The sequence below is a fragment of the Lagenorhynchus albirostris genome, chromosome 15 (genome assembly GCF_949774975.1).
Source record: "Lagenorhynchus albirostris chromosome 15, mLagAlb1.1, whole genome shotgun sequence".
Lineage (NCBI taxonomy): Eukaryota > Metazoa > Chordata > Mammalia > Artiodactyla > Delphinidae > Lagenorhynchus > Lagenorhynchus albirostris.
The window spans coordinates 29,069,205-29,089,336 of record NC_083109.1 but is presented as its reverse complement, the minus strand read 5'-3'; the positions used below and the strand labels follow the sequence as shown (position 1 = coordinate 29,089,336).

General features: G+C 40.2%; 1 protein-coding gene across 1 annotated transcript in view; it reads right to left on the bottom strand.

Moving 5' to 3' along the window:
- Positions 1 to 20,132, bottom strand: part of TGM6 (transglutaminase 6) — a 65,810-nt gene that overhangs the window by 2,246 nt on the left and 43,432 nt on the right. Inside the window, 4 exon segments of the mRNA XM_060124772.1 lie at positions 1,614 to 1,787; positions 2,972 to 3,093; positions 3,372 to 3,535; positions 18,208 to 18,525. Coding sequence (XP_059980755.1) covers positions 1,614 to 1,787; positions 2,972 to 3,093; positions 3,372 to 3,535; positions 18,208 to 18,525 — 778 coding nt within the window.

The following is a 20,132-nucleotide window of genomic DNA, read 5'->3' as shown; positions in this document are numbered from 1 at the left end:
AATGTCATCCCTCAGTCAACACCCTGCACCCTAAGCTCCATCTCAGACTCAGCTTCCTTGGAAACTCAGCCTATGACAGCCGAGCTTAAGGAAGACGGGCAGTTGGTGTTTGTGGGGAGAGTGAGGTGTCTGGGGCCCCCCCAAGGGGAGACCATCTCGGTCTCCCTCCTGACAGGTGTGTCCTTTGTACTAAGAGTGGGAGATGGCCTCCTGTTGACTTCAGCCCCCAAGGCTCCTTCCTGTTGCTCAAATTTGAGGAAATGGCTGCCTGCTCTGAACCTCCAGCTGCCCTTTTTATACAGGATCAGCAACCAAAACCTTTGGATGGTTTGGAGAGGAGTCCTGGAGCTGAGGGCCTGACTCATTAAATGCATCCACTCATCTGGATTCTCCAAGCTGTCCCCATGCTGTGTGGAATCATCAGAGAAATGTCTTCATTAAGGCTTAGGTCACAAAGGTCATGCAAAAGTCTGTGTGTTTGCCTGACCCCCTTCATGAATTGTTCTCACCTGAGTCATGACCAGGAGACGTCTCACTGCAGATGTGCCTGTTTTGTTGTCGTTCAGATTATTTAAATTGCATGCTTAGTTATAATTCCTTGGCTATCTAGAGCATTTCGGAGCTGATTTCTATGTCTGATGCAGTTATCTTCAGGGCCTGATGGTCTCCACTCTTGTCCTCATCCTAGTAGTCTCTGTTCTGCTTTGATGCTAAGAGAGTGATTGTGTGTAGGGTAAGCTGCTGGGGATGTTTTTCAAAGGCAACACTGTTCTGGTTCCAAAGAAGTAAATGAACATTGGGTGTAGCTGGGTTTGTTGTACGAGATCCCTGATGACCATAGCTAGATCAGATTTGGGGCTCTATCCCCAAACTCAGCTGGGCTTGATGGTCCTTCCTCTTTCTTCAGCTTCTTTCAGGCAGCAGTAACCACTCCCTTCCCCACACGTTCCCCCTCCCCACCTCCAGTTGCTGGGCCTGTGTCTTCATTGAGGGAAATTCTCCCATCACTTTAAACCCAATGCTTTTCAGGAACATGACTTTGGGGTAAAACTTTGCTGATGTAAATGGCATGCACAAGGGCCCCAGCTCTGTCTCTAGCTTACCCCGTGGCCATAGGCTAGACTGTCCCCTCTGTGTAAGACAGGAGTGTTGAGGGATATTTAGGTGTCAGTGCCAAAACTTTTGGGTTCTCTGTCAGAGCTTGGAGAATATTCTTGATCTTGCTGTGGTCAGAGCATTGAAGAGTTGAGAGACAAGCAAGGATAGTGCAGGGGTCAGCCAGAGTGACGGTGAACTGGCTGGCAGGAGGTGGCACAGCTGGGTGGGCCAAGGTTACTGTGACTCTCAGTCCATTAGTCCATCAGCAATGAGGGTGATGAGATGAAGGTGGTAGTGGCTCCTTATATCATCCATCATTGTCCAAAAGTTTAAGGGTTACTGAGTCTAACACCTCATTTTACATATAGGGACACTGAGGCCCAGGAGGGGAAGGACTTGCCCAAGTTCACAGAGTAGGGCAGAAGCTGAATCAGAACTGGAACCCAGACCTCCTGGCTCCCATATGGGAAGGGCAGAGAGGTGGACAGGAGGAGAACAGGGGACATCTCCTCCACTCTTGGCCCCCCATGGCCCATAATTTGGCTGTGGCCACGTGGATGATCACAAAGACCTTGATGTCTGGGAAGTGGGAGCTGACAAGGTCCACCTGCAGCTGCCTTGGGCCACTCTTGGAGGGGATGATGTTGAATTGGACTGAGGCCCTCTCTTGGGGCTGCAGGCTGGGCACACTGGGGAGATGGGAGAAAGGCAGACCTTCAGCTCTGTCTCCTTCCTGAACCTGGTCTGCCAGTCCACAGCTCTCCAGAGCACTTAGGATCAAGGTCACACCTTGTGGCTTAACATTCAAGCCTTTCAATATGCTTCAGCTTAGTTATCCCTTCTACCACTTCTTGCTTCTTTCAACCAGTCAGGCTAGTCTCCTCCCTGTGCCCTGAACATACCTTACACTTCCCCTCCTCTGGGCTTTTGTCTGGTCTGTTCGTCCTACCTAGAGTGCCCTTCCCATTCCAATTACATCTGAGGCCCAGATTAAGTTTTTCTTCTTCCAGGAGACCTTCCCTGACTATACCAGCCATGGAGACCTCTGACTGGGAAGTTGTCCATCCTTCTTGATCCCTGAAAATCTCCTCAATTCATCACTTAAGCCCCAGCTTAAATACCAGCTCCATTGGGGCTTTCCCCTGGTCCCACCCAATCCCAACTCAAGGGCTATCTCTGAGCTTTTGGACCTTGAGGGTCCATCCCTTTGCACAAATCACACTGTCTTCATTTGAAGAGCCATATATTGCTGAGAGTCCTTCTTCAGGCAGAACCGCATCTGTTCATCTTGGTGTTCCCAACAGCTGACAGGTGGGTCAGAGCACAGGCCAATATGATGAAGGACCAGATGAGTGTGAGTGAGTGAATGAATGAATAAATGAGTGAATGATTGAGAATAAGTAAGTAAATGAGTACACTGATAAATAGAATATGTGTGGATGAATGCATACATGAATGAATGAGTGAATGAATAGGTAAATGAGTGAGCAAATTAAAGGAAGAATGAGTGGATGAATGAACAAGTCAAAACTGAGCTGAGTAGATAAATACATGAATGAATGAGTGAAAACATGAAAAAAAGTGTGAATGAATGAGTGAAGGAGAGAGTAAATGAATAAGAGTGAGTGAATGAATAAGTAAATGGATAAATGAAAGAAAATATGAATGTGAATGAGTGGACAAGTTATATGACCAAATAAGTTAATTATTAAATAAAGAAATGAATAAATGAAGAAAGGCTGATGTGTCTAGGCAGTGGGCTGGTTCCTGGGGATCCAGAATCTCTCCCTCTTCCCCCTGCTGGCAGTGTCTTTATGGCCCATTTTATAAGGAAGGGCTATAAGCAGCCCTCCCACCCCAGGCTGACACTTACTCGATGCTGAGCTGTCCCTGGAGAAGGCCACTGCCCTCCACCATCAGCATACAGTCCTGCACTCTCTCCGAGAGGGGGTTGACCACCATCACTTCCACCCCCACCGTGGCTGGGCCAAGCACCTGGAGGGGCAGTACCCATAAGTCAACCCCCATCCTCCCCATTCTCCCAGGAAACCCATGATCTTGGCTGGGTCAGAGGATGGGGAGTTAAACTTGTCTACCCCTTGCTTCCACCTACCCCATTACTGAGATCTATCATTATATCCATACTCCTGCATCCACACCACTTATTCCAACCTTTGAGAGCTGAAGCCAGAGCTAAAAGTACAAACCCCCAGCCTCTGATGCCCTCCCCCAGCTCTGACGGAGGCCTGCCAGGAACAGCTTACAGGAGTCACCTTAATAATGATGAAGTCCTCCAGAGTAATGTCCTTCTCCACCAGGAGCTTCTCTCCCTTGGTGACAAGGTACATGGCAGCCAAAAGGATCTTCTTGTCCTCTGTCAGGTCTTCCTTATATTGAGGGTAAGATATTGCAATTGGGATCTTTTTCTCTGGAAGGGAAAGCAGAGGTGGGAACTGGGAGTCTGATGTTCTTTTTCAAAGAACCTAGAAAAGGAAGGGAAGGCTAAATTCATAGTTATACCCTCTATGATCCTTGCAACCAATCTGAGATAGTAATTACTATCATCAGTTCACAGATTAAGAAAGCTAAGGCTCAGAGAAGGTAATTTCTTGTCCAGTGTCACATAGCAAGTAAATCAAGGCTCCAAGATAAGGTCGGATTCAAATTCAGGCCAGTCAGCTACGATGACAGCAGACTGTCTCTCTAAGAGCTTCTGGAGATGTGTTTAAAATCCCCCCAATCATTCCAAAAGGAAATCTCTCACTCCATCAACAATTTATCCCATCAGGAATTCACTCACTGCTTAATGAGCACATACTATGTGCTAGTGCAGAGAAGAGGGAGGCCAAAGGCCTACCTCAAGCTTCCAACTCAGTGAGGAGGCCAACTTCCTCACAGCTTCTCCAAATCCTCTCTCCCCATTAAGGCGCAGTTCCAGTCAGGCTCACCAACTGTGGAAAGGCTTCACTGATGCCCTTACTCAATCATCTTGTGCCCTTTGCCTACTGAGCTCCTGTGGTTCTGGCCATTTCCATCTCTCTCTCATCAGCCACAACCAACCTGCCTATGCAGTCCCTTCTTTTTTTTAAAAAAATAAATTTATTTATTTACTTGTATATACATTTTTATTTTTGGCTGCTTTGGGTCTTTGTTGCTGCATGCGAGCTTTCTCTAGTTGTGGCAAGCGGGGGCTACTTTTCATTGTGATGTGCAAGCTTCTCACTGCGGTAGCTTCTCTTGTTCCAGAGCACGGGCTCTAGGTGTGTGGGCTTCAATAGTTGCAGCATGGGGGCCCTAGAGCGCGTGGGCTTCAGTAGTTGTGGCACACGGGCTTAGTTGCTCCATGGTATGTGGGATCTTCTCGGACCAGAGCTCAAACCCATGTCCCCTGCATTGGCAGGCAGATTCTTAACCACTGCACCACCAGGGAAGTCGCATGCAGTCTCTTCTTTTGAGCATGGGTCACCACAGGCCATAGGTGATTGTTAGTCACATATATATATTTGACCACTGTACATTTTTTTCTTTTAGGTACAACATGTCATTTCCAGTTTGCTCAGGCTCTACCATCCCCTACTGCCTTATCGCTACTGCTTCCTTTATTTCTGTTTCCTTCCTGCCTCCAAAGGCATCTGAGTTTTCAATCTGTGGGAAAGATCCTTAAAGGATTCAAACTCTCTGTTCCCCAAGAGCTTTGCATATAGTCGATGCTTCTTGAATGCCCATAGCTGATCCATGTGTCAAAGTTCTACCATGTTTTTATGGGTTCCCTTAGTCCAGCAGGCCATTACTAGGAGAACCCTTACTACAGTACTAGTAATAATTAATCATTTTAAAAGCTGACTTTTACTGAGGGATTAAAGTGTCTGGGGCACTTGGAAGCACATTCATGGATTAACTCATTTAATCCTTACAACAATCCCATGAGCAAATATTATTATCCCCAGCTTATAATAATACCAACAATACTGACAATCACTACCATACATTTAATGTTCATTAGTGGTAGGAATTATACCAAATATTTTATATATGTTATATCATTTACTCCTTGCATGGTGGGAGATGAGTTGTTCTCAAAGTGTGGTCCTGGGACCAGTAGCATCAGCATCTCCTGGGAACTTATTAGAAGTACAAATTTTAAGGCTCCAGAGTGAAGAACCACCAGATGCTCCCAATTATGCACATGGACAGAGCTTTGGACATTAGTTCAGACCACGGGAGAAGGGAGGAGAAAGACTACTCCTTACAATATTCAGAACAGAGCTCCTTGAAGTTCTGTAGGTCATGGACTCCACCAACAATCTAATAAAAACTGAGACCCTTTTCTTAGAATAAATGTTCTCAACAGCACCATCAACCACTAGATATAACTGATAATTATAGACTACTTCATCCAACAAGAGCAGAATACACATTCTTCTCAAGCTCATATGGAATATTTCCCAAGAAAGACCGCATTCTGGGCCATGAATAACACATTAACAAATTTAAAAGAATAAAAATTATACAATGTATGCTCTCAGACCACAAGAGAATTAATCTAGATATCAGTAACAGAAAGATAACTGGAAGACTCCAAAATATTTGGAGATTAAACCACACACTTGTAAATAACACTTAGGCTAAAGAAGATATCTTGAAAGAAATTCAAAAATATTTTGAACTAAATGAAAATATAACTTAAAATTTGTGGGATGCAGCAAAGCAGTGCTTAGGTAGAAATTTATAACACTGAATGCATATATTAGAAAAGAAGAAAGATCTAAAAGCAATAAATCTTAAATTTCCATCTTAAGAAACTAGAAAAAGAACAAATTAAATCCAAAGTAAGCAAAAGGAGAGAAATAAAATTTAGAAAAAAGCTAGATGAGAAATCAATAAAATTGAAAACAAGAAATCTAAAGAGAAAGTCACCAAAACCAAAAGCTGATTTTTTTTTCAAGATCAATAAAACTGATAAGCCTCCAGCCAGGCTAAATAAGAAAAAAAGAGAGAAGACACAAATTACTAATATCAGAAATGAAAGAGGGACATCACTATAGATCCCATGGACATTAAAAGGATAATAAAGGAATATTTTGAACAACCTTATGCCCACAAATTTTATAACCTAGATGAAATGTACCAATTCCTTGAAGACAGAATCTGCTAAAAGTCACAGAATAAGAAACACACAATCAGAACAGGTCTATATCTATTAAAGAAATCAATAGTAAATCAAAGAATCAATAGTGAATAACCTTTCAAAACAGAAAACACTGTGCCCAGATGAGTTCAGTGGTGAATTCTACCAAGCATTTAAGGAAGAAATGACATCAATTCTCTACAATCTCTTCCAGAAGATGGAAGTAGAGGGAATACTTCCTAAACCATTTCATGAGGGCAGCATAACTCTAATACCAAAACCAGACAAAGACATTACAGGAAAAGGAAATTACATACTGATATCGCTCATGAACATTGATGCAAAAATCCTCAACAAAATATTAGCAAATTTAATCCAACAATGTATAAAAAGAATTCTATACCTCGATCAAGTGGGATTTATTCAGGTATACGAGGTTGCCTCAAAATTCAAAAATCAATTAATGTAACCCATTACATCAATAAGCTAAAGAAGAAAAGTCACATGATCATCTCAGTAGATGCAGAAAAAGCATTTGACAAAATCCAATACCTATTCATGATTAAAATTCTCAGCAAACTAGGAATAGCTGAGGAATTTCCTCAACTTGACAAAGAACATCTACAAAAAACTGATAGCTAACAACGTACTTAACAGTGAGAAACTCAAAGCTTTCCCACTAAGAACAGGAAAAAGGCAAGGATGTCTCCCTCAACACTCCTTTTCAACACTGGACTGGAAGTCCCAGCTAAGGCAAAAAGACAAAAAAGGAAATAAAAGGTATACATATTTGGACAGTTTTGAAATAAAACTGTCTTTGTTCACAGATGACATGATTATCTATGTAGAAAATCTGAAAGAATCAATAATAAAAAACTCCTGGAAGTAATCATACTAATTACTAATTATAGCAAAGTCACAGGATATAAAGTTAATTTACAAAATTCAATCACTTTTTTAAATATACCAGCACTAAACAAGTGGAATTTGAAATTTAAAATACCATTTATATTAGCACCCCCACAGTGAACAACTCAGGCATTAATCTAACAAAATATGTAGAAGATATGTATATACATGAGAAAAACTATAAAAAACTCTGATGAAAGAAATAAAAAAGTAACTAAATTAACGCAGAGATATTCCGTGTTCATGGATAGGAAGACTTGATATTGTCAAGATGTCAGTTCTTCCCAACTTGATCTATAGTCAAGGCAATTCCATCAAAATCCCAGAAAGTTATTTAATGGATATCAACAAATTGATTCTAAACTGATTTATGAAAAGAGGCAAAAGACCCAGAAGAGCCAACAAGCCAACACAATATTAAAGGAAAAGAACATCAGAGGATTAACACTCCCTGACTTTGACTTACTATAAAACTACAGTAATCAAAAGAGTGTAGTATTGATGAAAGAATAGACAAATCAGTGGAACAAAATAGAGCCCAGAAGTAGATCCACACAAATATAGTCAACTGATCTTTGATAAAGGAGCAATGGAGAAAAGATTGTCCTTTTAATAAGTGGTGCTGGAACAACTGGATATCCACACTAAAAAAAAGATTCTAGACACATATGTTATACCCTTTACAAAAATGAAATTAAAATGGATCATAAGCCTAAATGTAAAGTGTGAAACTATAAAACATCTAGACAATAACATAGGAGAAAACCTAGATAATATTGGGTATGATGATGACTGAATTTTTAGGTACAATACCAAAGGTATGATCCGTGAAATAAAAAATTGATAAATTGCACTTTATTAAAATTAAAAACTTCTGCTCTGTGAAAGAACTGTCAAGAGAATGAGCAGGTGAGCCAAAAACTGGGAGAAAATATTTGCAAAAGACACATCTGATAAAAGACAATTATACAAAATATACAAAGAACTCTTAAAATTCAACAATAAGAAAATGAACAACATGATTAAAAAATGGGCAAAAGATCTATACAGACACCTTACCAAAGAAGATGTACAGATGCATATGAAAAGATGCTCACATCATACATCATTATGAAATTTCAAATTAAAACGAGATACAACCACATACCTATTAGAATTACAAGAATCCAAAACACTGACAACACAAAATGTTGGAGAGGATGTGGAGCAACAGGAACTCTCATTCATTGATGGTGGGAATGCAAAGTGTTACAGCCATTTTGGGATACTTTGACAGTTTCTTAGAAAACTAAACATATTCTTATCACACCATTAGCAATCATGCTTCTTAGTATTTACCCATATAAATTGAAAACATGTTCACAAAAAAACCTGTACATGGGGCTTCCCTGGTGGCGCAGTGGTTGAGAGTCTGCCTGCCGATGCAAGGGACACAGGTTCGTGCCCCGGTCCGGGAAGATCCCACATGCCGCGAAGCGGCTGGGCCCGTGAGCCATGGCCGCTGAGGCTGCGCATCTGGAGCCTGTGCTCCGCAACGGGAGAGGCCACAACAGTGAGAGGCCCGCGCACCGCAAAAAAAAAAAAAAAAAAAAAAAAAAAAAAAAAAAAAAAAAAAAACCTGTACATGGATGTTTATACCAGCTTTATTCATAATTGCCAAAACTTGGAAGCAATTAAGGTATTCTTCAGTAGGCGAATGGATCAATCAACTGTGATATATCCATATAAAGGAATACTATTCAGTGATAACAAAAAATGAGCTATCAAGCTATGAAAAAATCATGAGGAATCTTAAGTACTTATTTCTAAGTGAAAGACACCAATCTGAAAAGGCTACACACTGTATGATTTCAACTCTATGATATTTAGGGAAAGGCAAAACTTTGGCGACAGTAAAAGGATCAGTGGTTGCTAGGGGTTTGAGATGAGGGAGGGAGAAGTGAATAGGTGAAGAACAGGGAATTTTAGGGCAGTGAAACTATTCTGTATGATACTCTAATGATGGATACATGTCATACATTTGTCAAAACCCACAGAATGTACAATACGGAGTGAACCCTAATGTAGACTATGGACTTTAGTTAAGAATAACATGTACCAGTATTAGCTTGTCAACTGTAACAAATGTACCACACTAATGCAAGATGCTAATAATAGGGAAATATGGGAGGTGGTGAGGGGTATATGGGAACCCTCTGGACTTTTTGCTCATTTTTTCTGAAACCAAAACTGCTAAAAAAAAAGCCTATTAATTTAAAAAATTATAAATTTTAATAAATTATTTATATTTAATAGCTATACAATTTGTCTTAGTAATTCCATTTTTGTGAATGTAGTCTAACAAAACAGTCCAAAATCTAGATCAAAAAAAGGGGATTTTTTTCACCAAGATGTTTACTTTAGTGCTTTTTAGAAATAGCAATAGCTGATAACTACCCAAAAGAAGGGAAAAGATGAAATAAATCACCATATATTTGTTTACAGATTATACATCCATTCAAATGATGTGAATGAAGAGCTTATAAAAATATTTAAATTACAATGTAATATGAAAGGAGCAGGGCACTAATGAGTGTTTGTGATATCATTAGAACTGTTTTCCTTTTTTTGGCAGGCTTTTACAAACTGCCAACAAACACATGAAAGAATGCTCAACATCATTAATCATTAGAGAAACGCAAATCAAATCTACAATGAGATATCATCTCACACCAGTCAGAATGGCCATCATCAAAAAATCTAGAAACAATAAGTGCTGGAGAGGGTGTGGAGAAAAGGGAACACTCTTGCACTGCTGGTGGGAATGTGAATTGCTTCAGCCACTATGGAGAACAGTATGGAGGTTCCTTAAAAAACTACAAATAGAACTACCATATGACCCAGCAATCCCACTACTGGGCATATACCCTGAGAAAACCATAATTCAAAAAGGGTCATGTACCAAAATGTTCATTGCAGCTCTATTTACAATAGCCCAGAGATGGAAACAACCTAAATGCCCATCTTCAGATGAATGGATAAAGAAGATGTGGCACATATATACAATGGAATATTACTCAGCCATAAAAAGAAACGAAATTGAGCTGTTTGTAATGAGGTGGATAGACCTAGAGTCTGTCATACAGAGTGAAGTAAGTCAGAAAGAGAAAGACAAATACCATATGCTAACACATATATATGGAATTTAAGAAAAAAAAATGTCATGAAGAACCTTGGGGTAAGACAGGAATAAAGCCACAGACCTTCTAGAGAACGGACTTGAGGATATGGGGAGGGGGAAGGGTGAGCTGTGACAAAGCGAGAGAGAGAGGCATGGACATATATACACTACCAAATGTAAGGTAGATAGCTAGTGGGAAGCAGCCGCATAGCACAGGGAGATCAGCTCGGTGCTTTGTGACCGCTTGGAGGGGTGGGATAGGGAGGGTGGGAGGGAGGCAGACGCAAGAGGGAAGAGATATGGGAACATATGTATATGTATAACTGATTCACTTTGTTATAAAGCAGAAACTAATACACCATTGTAAAGCAATTATACCCCAAAAAAGATGTTAAAAAAACCTAATTCATTGATTAATCAACTCCTTAATATTTGTTTGATAATTTCTGAGTGCTAGAAAATGCGTGCAAATTTTGCATTCTATTCCATAATAACTTCGAGTTAATATAAATAGTGCATTAATTTATATAACATGGAATGATACAGCACCATATATCCAAGACAATAGGAAGCCCAGTTTGAGAAGCATACACAAATATATTTTGATGTTCCTAATATCTTAAACATTATATAGAATGTGTATGTGTGTGTGTGTATTTACTGTGTCTATGTCTCTATCTGTGTGTATATTTGACTGAAAGCAAATTGATTATAGATTTTGGTGACCATACATAGAACCAAACATTTTAACAGATTCTTTTCTTTCGTTTAATTTTCCTTTTTAAATTAAAAAAAAGGAAATTTTACTGGACTTATATTCTGTAATATCTTTTATTTTAATAAAAATATAAAGACCCTATTTTGGAACCAAAAAAAATTATTTATTTTGCTGCAGTGTATCTTAGTTGCAACACATGGGATCTTTGTTGCCACGTGTAGGATCTTTAATTGTGGCATGTGGAATCTTTAGTTGCAGCATGCGAACTCTTGGTTGTGGCATGTGGGATCTAGTTCCCTGACCAGGGCTCAAACCCGGGCCCCCTGCATTGGGAGCACAGAGTCTTAGTCACTGGACCACCAGGGAAGCCCCAGAACTGTTTTTCAAAAAGCAACAGGCATTAAAAATTTGGAAGGAAAACGTTAACAATTTGTAGGTGGGTGGCAGGATCATAGGTGATCTTTCCCTTCTGCTCTCTAAATCTTTAATGAATATGTATTATATTTTTTTTGAATTTTATTTTATTTTTTTATACAACAGGTTCTTATTAGTTGTCCATTTTATACATATTAGTGTATATATGTCAATCCCAATCTCGCAATTCATCACACCACACCCCACACCCCCGTCACTTTCCCCACTTGGCGTCCATACGTTTGTTCTCTACATCTGTGTCTCTATTTCTGCCCTGCAAACTGGTTCATCTGTACCCTTTTTCTCGGTTCCACGTATATGGGTTAATATACGATATTTGTTTTTCTCTTTCTGACTTCACTCTGTGTGACAGTCTCTAGATCCATCCACATCTCTACAAATGACCCAATTTCGTTCCTTTTTATGGATAATATTCCATTGTATATATGTACCACATCTTCATTATCCAATCAGCGGTTGATGGGGATTTAAATTGCTTCCATGACCTGGCTATTGTAAATAGTGGTGCAAATGGACATTGAGGTGAATGTGTCTTTTTGAATTATGGTTTCATCTGGGTATATGCCCAGTAGTGGGATTGCTGGGTCATATGGTAATTCTATTTTTAGTTTTTTAAAGAACCTCCATACAGTTCTCCATAGTGGCTGCATCAATTTACATTCCCACCAACAGTGCAAGAGGATTGCCTTTTCCCTACACCATCTCCAGCATTTGTTGTTTGTAGATTATCTGATGATGCCCATTCTAACTAGTGTGACGTGATAATCATTATAGTTTTGATTTGCATTTCTCTGATAATTAGTGATGTTGAGCAACTTTTCATGTGCTTCTTGGCCATCTGTATGTCTTCTTTGGAGAAATGTCTATTTAGGTCTTCTGCCCATTTTTGGATTGGGTTGTTTGTTTTTTTAATATTCAGCTGCATGAGCTGTTTATATATTTTGGAGATTAGTCCTTTGTCCATTGATTCGTTTGCAAATATTTTCTCCCATTCTGAGAGTTGTCTTTTCGTCTTGTTTGTAGTTTCTGTTGCTTTGTAAAAGTTTTTAAGTTTCATTAGGTCCCATTTGTTTATTTTTGTTTTTATTTCCATTACCCTAGGAGGTGGATCAAAAAAGATTTTGCTGTGATTTATGTCAGAGTGTTCTTCCTATGTTTTCCTCTAAGGATTTATAGCGTCCAGTCTTATATTAGGTCTCTGATCAATTTTGAGTTTATTTTTGCGCATCGTGTTAGGGAGTGTTCTAATATCATTCTTTTACATGTAGCTGTCCAGTTTTCCCAGCACCACTATTGAAGAGACTGTCTTTTCTCCATTGTACTTCCTTGCCTCCTTTGTTACAGATTAGTTGACCATAGGTGTGTGGGTTTATCTCTGGGGTTTCTATCCTGTTCCATTGATCTATATTTCTGTTTTTGTGCCAGTACAATATCGTCTTGATTACTGTAGCTTTGAAGCATAGTCTGAAGTCAGGGAATCTGATTCCTCCAGCTCCGTATTTTTCCCTCAGGACTGCTTTGGCAATGCGGGGTCTTTTGTGTCTCCGTAGAAATTTTAAGATTTTTTGTTTTAGTTCTGTAAAAAGTGCCATTGGTAATTTGATAGGGATTGCATTGAATCTGTAGATTGCTTTAGGTAGCATAGTCCTTTTCACAATATTGATTCTTACAATCCAAGAACATGGTATATCTCTCCATCTGTTTGTTTCATCTTTAATTTCTTTCATCAGTGTCTTATAGTTTTCTGCATACAGGTCTTTTGTCTCTCTAGGCAGGTTTATGCCTAGGTATTTTATTCTTTTTGTTGCATTGGTAAATGGGAGTGTTTCCTTAATTTATCTTTCAGATTTTTCATCATTAGTGTACAGGAATGCCAGAGATTTCTGTGCATTAATTTTGTATCCTGCAACTTTACCAAATTCATTGATTAGCTCTAGTAGTTTTCTGGTGGCATCTTTAGGATTCTCTATGTATAGTATCATGTCATTTGCAAACAGGGACAGTTTTACTTCTTCTTTTCCAATTTGTATTCCTTTTATTTCATTTTCTTCTCTGGTTGCCATGGCTAGGACTACCAAAACTATGTTGAATAATAGTGGTGAGAGTGGGCATCCTTGTCTTGTTCCTGATCTTAGAGGAAATGCTTTCAGTTTTTCACCATTGAGAATGATGTTTCCTGTGGGTTTGTCATATATGGCCTTTATTATGTTGAGGTAGGTTCCCTCTATGCCCACTTTCTGGAGAGTTTTTATCATAAATGGGTGTTGAATTTTGTCAAAAGCTTTTTCTGCATGTGTTGAGATGATCATATGGTTTTTATTCTTCAATTTCTTAATATGGTGTATCACATTGATTGATTTGCATATATTGAAGAATCCTTGCATTCCTGGGATAAACCCCACTTGATCATGGTGTATGATCCTTTCAATATGTTGTTGGATTCTGTTTGCTAGTATTTTGTTGAGGATTTTTCATATATATTCATCAGTGATATTGGTCTGTAATTTTCTTTTTTTGTAGTATCTTTGTCTGGTTTTGGTATCAGGGTGATGGTGGCCTCATAGAATGAGTTTGGGAGTGTTCCCTACTCTGCAATATTTTGGAAGAGTTTGAGAAGGTTGGGTGTTAGCTCTCTTCTAAATGATTGATAGAATTCACCTGTGAAGGCATCTGGTCCTGGACTTTTGCTTGTTGGAAGATTTTTACTCAGAGTTTCAATTTCCTTACTTGTGATTGGTCTGTTCATATTTTCTATTTCTTCCTGGTTCACTCTTGGAAGGTTATACCTTTCTAAGAATTTGTCCATTTCTTCCAGGTTGTCCATTTTATTGGCATAGAGTTGCTTGTAGTAGTCTCTTAGGATGATTTGTATTTCTGCAGTGTCTGTTGTAACTTCTCCATTTTCATTTCTAATTTTATTTATTTCAGTCCTCTGCCTCTTTTTCTTGATGAGTCTGGCTAATGGTTTATCAATTTTGTTTATCTTCTCAAAGAACCAACTTTTAGTTTTATTGATGTTTGCTTTTGTTTCCTTTGTTTCTATTTCATCTATTTCTGCTTTAATCTTTATGATTTCTTTCCTTCTACTAACTTTGGGTTTTGTTTGTTCTTCTTTCTCTAGTTCCTTTAGGTGTAAGGTTAGATTGTTTATTTGAGGTTTTTCTTGTTTCTTGAGGTAGGCTGATAGAGCTATAAACTTCCCTCCTAGAACTGCTTTTGCTGCATTCCATAGGTTTTGGATCGTCGTGTTTTCATTGTCATTTGTCTCTAGGTATTTTTTGATTTCTTCTTTGATTTCTTCAGTGATCTCTTGGTTATTTAGTAACGTATTGTTTAGCCTCCATGTGTTTGTGTTTTTTACCTTTTTCCCCTGTAACTGATTTCTCATCTGATAGCGTTGTGGTCAGAAAAGATGTTTGGTATGATTTCAATATTCTTAAATTTACTGAGGCTTGATTTGTCACCCAAGATGTGATCTATCCTGGAGAATGTTCTGTGCGCACTTCAGAAGTAAGTGTAATCTGCTGTTATTGGATGGAATGTCCTATAAATATCAACTAAATCTATGTGCTCTATTATATCATTTAAAGCTTGTGTTTCCTTATTTTCTGTTTGTATGATCTGTCCATTGGTGTAAGTGAAGTGTTAAAAGTCCCCCACTATTATTGTATAACTGTCGATTTCCTCTTTTATAGCTGTTAGCAGTTGCCTTATGTATTGAGGTGCCCCTATGTTGGGTGCATATATATTTATAATTGTTATATCTTTTTCTTGGATTGATCCCTTGATCATTATGTAGTGTCCTTCCTTGCCTCTTGTCACATTCTTTATTTTAAAGTCTATTTTATCTGATATGGGTATTGTTACTCCAGCTTTCTTTTGATTTCATTTGCATGGAATATCTTTTTCCATCCCCTCACTTACAGTCTGTATATGTCCCAAGGTCTGAAGTGGGTCTCTTGTACACAGCATATATATGGGTCTTGTTTTTGTAACCATTCAGCGAGTCTGTGCCTTTTACTTGGAGCATTTAATCCATTCACATTTAAGGTAATTATTGATATGTATGTTCCTATGACCATTTTCTTAATTGTTATTGGTTTGTTTTTGTAGGTCTTTTTCTTCTCTTGTGTTTCTCACTTGGAGAAGTTCCTTTAGCGTTTGTTGTAGAGTTGGTTTGGTGGTGCTGAATTCTCTTAGCTTTTGATTGCCTGTAAAGCTTTTGATTTCTCTGTCGAATCTGAATGAGATCCTTGTTGGGGACAGTAATCTTGGTTGTAGGTTCTTCCCTTTCATCACTTTAAATATATCATGTCACTCCCTTCTGGCTTGTAGAGTTTCTGGTGAGGAATCAGCTGTTCATCTCATGGGAGTTCCCTTGTATGTTACTTGTCATTTTTCCCTCGTTTTCAACAATTTTTCTTTGTCTTTAATTTTTGCGAATTTGATTACTATGTGTCTTGGGATGTTTCTCCTGGGTTTTTCCTGCCTGGTACTCTCTGTGCTTCCTGGACTTGAGTGGCTATTTCCTTTCCCATGTTAGGGAAGTGTTTGACTATAATCTCTTCAAATATCTTTTTGGGTCCTTTCTCTCCCTTCTCCTTCTGGGACCCCTATAATGCAAATGTTGTTGCATTTAATGTTGCCTCAGAGGTCTCTTAGGCTGTCTTCATTTGTTTTCATTCTTTTTTCTTTATTCTGCTCCATGGCAGTGTACTCCACCAGTCTGTCTTCCAGGTCACTTATCCGTTCTTCTGCCTCAGTTATTCTGCTATTGTTTCCTTCTAGTGTATTTTTCATTTCAGTTATTGTATTGTTCATCTCTGTTTGTTTGTTCTTTAATTATTCTAGGTATTTGTTATTTAATTCTTCTAGGTCTTTGTTAAACTCTTCTTGCATCTTCTCGATCTTTGCCTCCATTCTTTTTCTGAGGTCCTGGATCATCTTCACTACCATTATTCTGAATTCTTTTTCTGGAAGGTTGCCTATCTCTACCTCATTGAGTTGTTTTTCTGGGGTTTTATCTTCTTCCTTCATCTGGTACATAGCCCTCTGCCTTTTCATCTTGTCTGTCTTTCTGTGAATGTGGTTTTTTTCCCACAGGCTGCAGGATTGTAGTTCTTCTTGCTTCTGCTGTCTGCCCTCTGGTGGATGAGGCTATCTAAGAGGCTTGTGCAAGTTTCCTGATGGGAGGGACTGGTGGTGGATAGAGCTGGGTGTTACTCTTGTGGGCAGAACTCAGGAAAACCTTAATCCGCTTGTCTGCTGATGGGTGGGGCTGGGCTCCTTCCCTGTTGGTTGTTTGGCCGGAGGCAACCCAACACAGGAGACTACCTGGCTGTTTGGTGGGGCTGATGGTGGACTCTGGGAGGGCTTACTCCAAGGAGTACTTCCCAGATGTTCTTCTGCCTGTGTCCTTGTCCTCACGGTGAGCCACAGCCATCCCCTGCCTCAGCAGGATACCCTCCAACACTAGCAGGTAGGTCTGGTTCAGTCTCCTATGGGGTCACTGCTCCTTTCCCTGCGTCCTGATGCGACCACTACTTTGTGTGTGCCCTCCAAGAGTGGAGTCTCTGTTTCCCCTAGTCCTGTCAAAATCCTGCAATCAAATCTCGCTAGTCTTCACAGTCTGATTCTCTAGGATTTCCTCCTCCCGTTGCCGGACCCTCAGGTTGGAAAGTCTGATGTTGGGCTCAGAACCTTCACTTCAGTGAGTGGACTTCTGTGGTATAAGCGTTCTCCAGCTTGTGTGTCACCCACCCAGCAGTTACGGGATTTGATTTTATTGTGATTGCTCCCCTCCTACTGTCTCACTGTGGCTTCTCCTTTGTCTTTGGATGTGGGGTATGTTTTTTGGTGAGTTTCAGTGTCTTCCTGTCTATGATTGTTCAGCAGTTAGTTGTGATTCACGTGCTCTCACAAGAAGGAATGAGCGCACGTCCATCTACTCTGCCATCTTGCTCCTGCTTTCCCCTACGTAGCTGTATTACTTTTAATATGAAAAAAACCAGGAGAAAGTGTATGTTAATTAACATTTCCTTGTGAAGTGTTATTTTGTGATTTAGACTGTGTGAAAAATAAGTGACAGAAAAGCAAAAAGTATGTGACACCTCCTTCACATACTTTCACATCCTGTCAAAACACACAAGGTTTCACTTAGCTGAAACTGGTTCAGAGGAACAATGTCTTTATTTAATCAAATCCTTCAGAATGTATGTGCTGGTGGGGCAGGGGAGAGAGAAAGACAGGGACAGAGGAAGAATATGGGAGGAAAGGGGAAGGGAGAGGACTGAGGGTGGTTGTGGGTTGTAGCTGATGCCTGCAGAATTCTTGGGACAGGGCCTGGCACATGTAGGCACTTAATAAACATCTCTTACTGGTCCATTCCTCTCACACCAAACACCTGGAGCCAGATGAGCTCTGAAATTTGTTGGATTTTAGAAAGGTAACACAGGGCATATTCCACATACTATGAAATGCTCCCAGCAGGTATTTATTCAGTGTGTGAATATTCATACTAAGTGGGATCACCTGAGCATTATATGTTTGCCACTAGATGATTGTGTACTTTTATTACTATCTTCATTATTCAGCCCCTCTGAACCTCAGTTTTCTCATCTGCAAATGCTCAGAAATATCCCTTTCTTTCCTGGGAATGAATGTAGGATGCCGTGAAGTCTGCCCCCAACCCCAACCCTCCTGGAAAAGGAGCTGGGCCAACCAGGTCCCACCCAGCTCTGGTGTTCTTATCCTCTTCTGGCCCCAGCTTCACTGCATGGGATTCGTGCAGGATCTCTGCCACCGGCTTGTGGGTGTAAAGTATGGTGACTTGGACCCACTGGACCCAGGATGTGAGGTTAGCCAAGCAAAGGACCAGCCTCAGGTCATGGCCCAGCACGGGCGGCTCCAGCACCTTGAACTTTCCAGTGATACTGGGCTTATTGGCAGGCTCCAGGAGGTCTTCATGCCAGAGACCATGGCTGCCCACACTGTGGACCTGGGCCCTCCTTCCAGAGGCTTCCACTCTTAATAGCTTCTTCATGGTCTTGCTGTACATCTAACTCTCCTTCTGGGATCCTGCAGGGCATCGGACATCATGAGACAGGCATTCTCTCCTCTGCCACCTGTCCCAGGGCCAGCTCTTCTCATTTTCCCTTTTCTCTAGGTAAAACCACCACTCGATCCCCACTTTAACTTACCATGGCTGTCGGAGGTCTCAAATTGGAAGCTCAAGAGCCATATGCAGACCTCATCCATATGCATTGTGTTTGATTCTGGACTATTTAAATAAAATTTTAATCAGTTGCCAACAACTTCAGGTTAGTAAATTTCACATAACATTATAGATGTGTAGCCCCTCTGACAGCTGGATCTGAAGTCTCATATGATAATGATAGCTGACACTTTTGTAGACTTGCTATATGCCATACACACATATGTATATATATACACACACACATATATATATATTTTTTTTTTTCCTAGGAGGAAGGTACTATATTATCATCCCCATTTTACAGATAAAGAACCCAAGGCACAGAGAAGTAAAGCAACTTGTAAGGGAGCTGGAATTTGAATCCAGGCAGTCTGGCTCCAACTTCCATGTTCTTAATCATGCTCCCTTCCCACTCTCTACATGGCAGTTATAGTCTAGAGCTGAGTAAGGGGTGCTCTCTCTGGAAGGGAGTGTACTTGCTTGTTCTCCATGGTCTCCACCTGTAATTCTCCCACTGGCCTGCTGCACTCATGGCTTGCCATCTGCAAGCTCCTGAAGACATGTGAGTTTAGGAACCCTGATCATCCACTTACCCTGTTGCTTAGCACAGACTTCTCTCTCTATTTTTTGATCTCCAGATCAATACACAACCTGACAGCCCCCACCTCACCCCCAGGATGTGCCACAGGTGCCTCCAACCCAACCAAGCATGCCATCTTCTGCCTGGCAGCATTCCCCATTTCAGCAAACAGCTCCATCATTCACCCAATATACAAACTGGAAACTGGATGTGTCCTTGACTCTTCCCTCATCTTTACCGCTCACAGCTGATGAGATAGCAAGTTCTGCCAAGCATCCTCATTGATCTCTGGAATCTTCCCCCTTCTCCCATCATTCTTTTCCCCTCATACCACTGTACAAAACGTCTCACCATCAGATCAATTTGCCACCAGGTGACTGTGGACTTTTTCTTACTATTATCATTACCCAGTCCCTCCCAGTCTCAGTTTCCCATCTATGAAGTGAGGACAAGAGGTGCAAAGGCTAGGCCCCAAGCACAGTGCTCAAGAATGCCCCTCCCTTCCTGAGGACGTGGGCTGTATGCCCACTCTAGTCCTTTTTCCACCCTGATCATTCCAAGATCCAACTCTGATAGTTCTGATTCCCTCCTTGAACCCTGTGCTGTGCTGCTTCTCAAACGTTCTCCCAAGTACCTCTCTACTGTGTGACCTGGGCGTGAAGGGACACATGTGGACCTAAAGGTTCTTTAACATATCATGTTTTATTATTAAAATGTATGTGAATTGTTCATTCTATTCCATAATGTACTCATAATATATTTTTACTAAGAAAATGTTTCATTTCCCTGTCAAAACTTCTAAAGTCAGTTTCTCAGGGAGGGCTTCTCTGGCCACCTGATTTTTTAAAACAGCTTTATTCAGATATACAATAATTCCATAACAAGCAA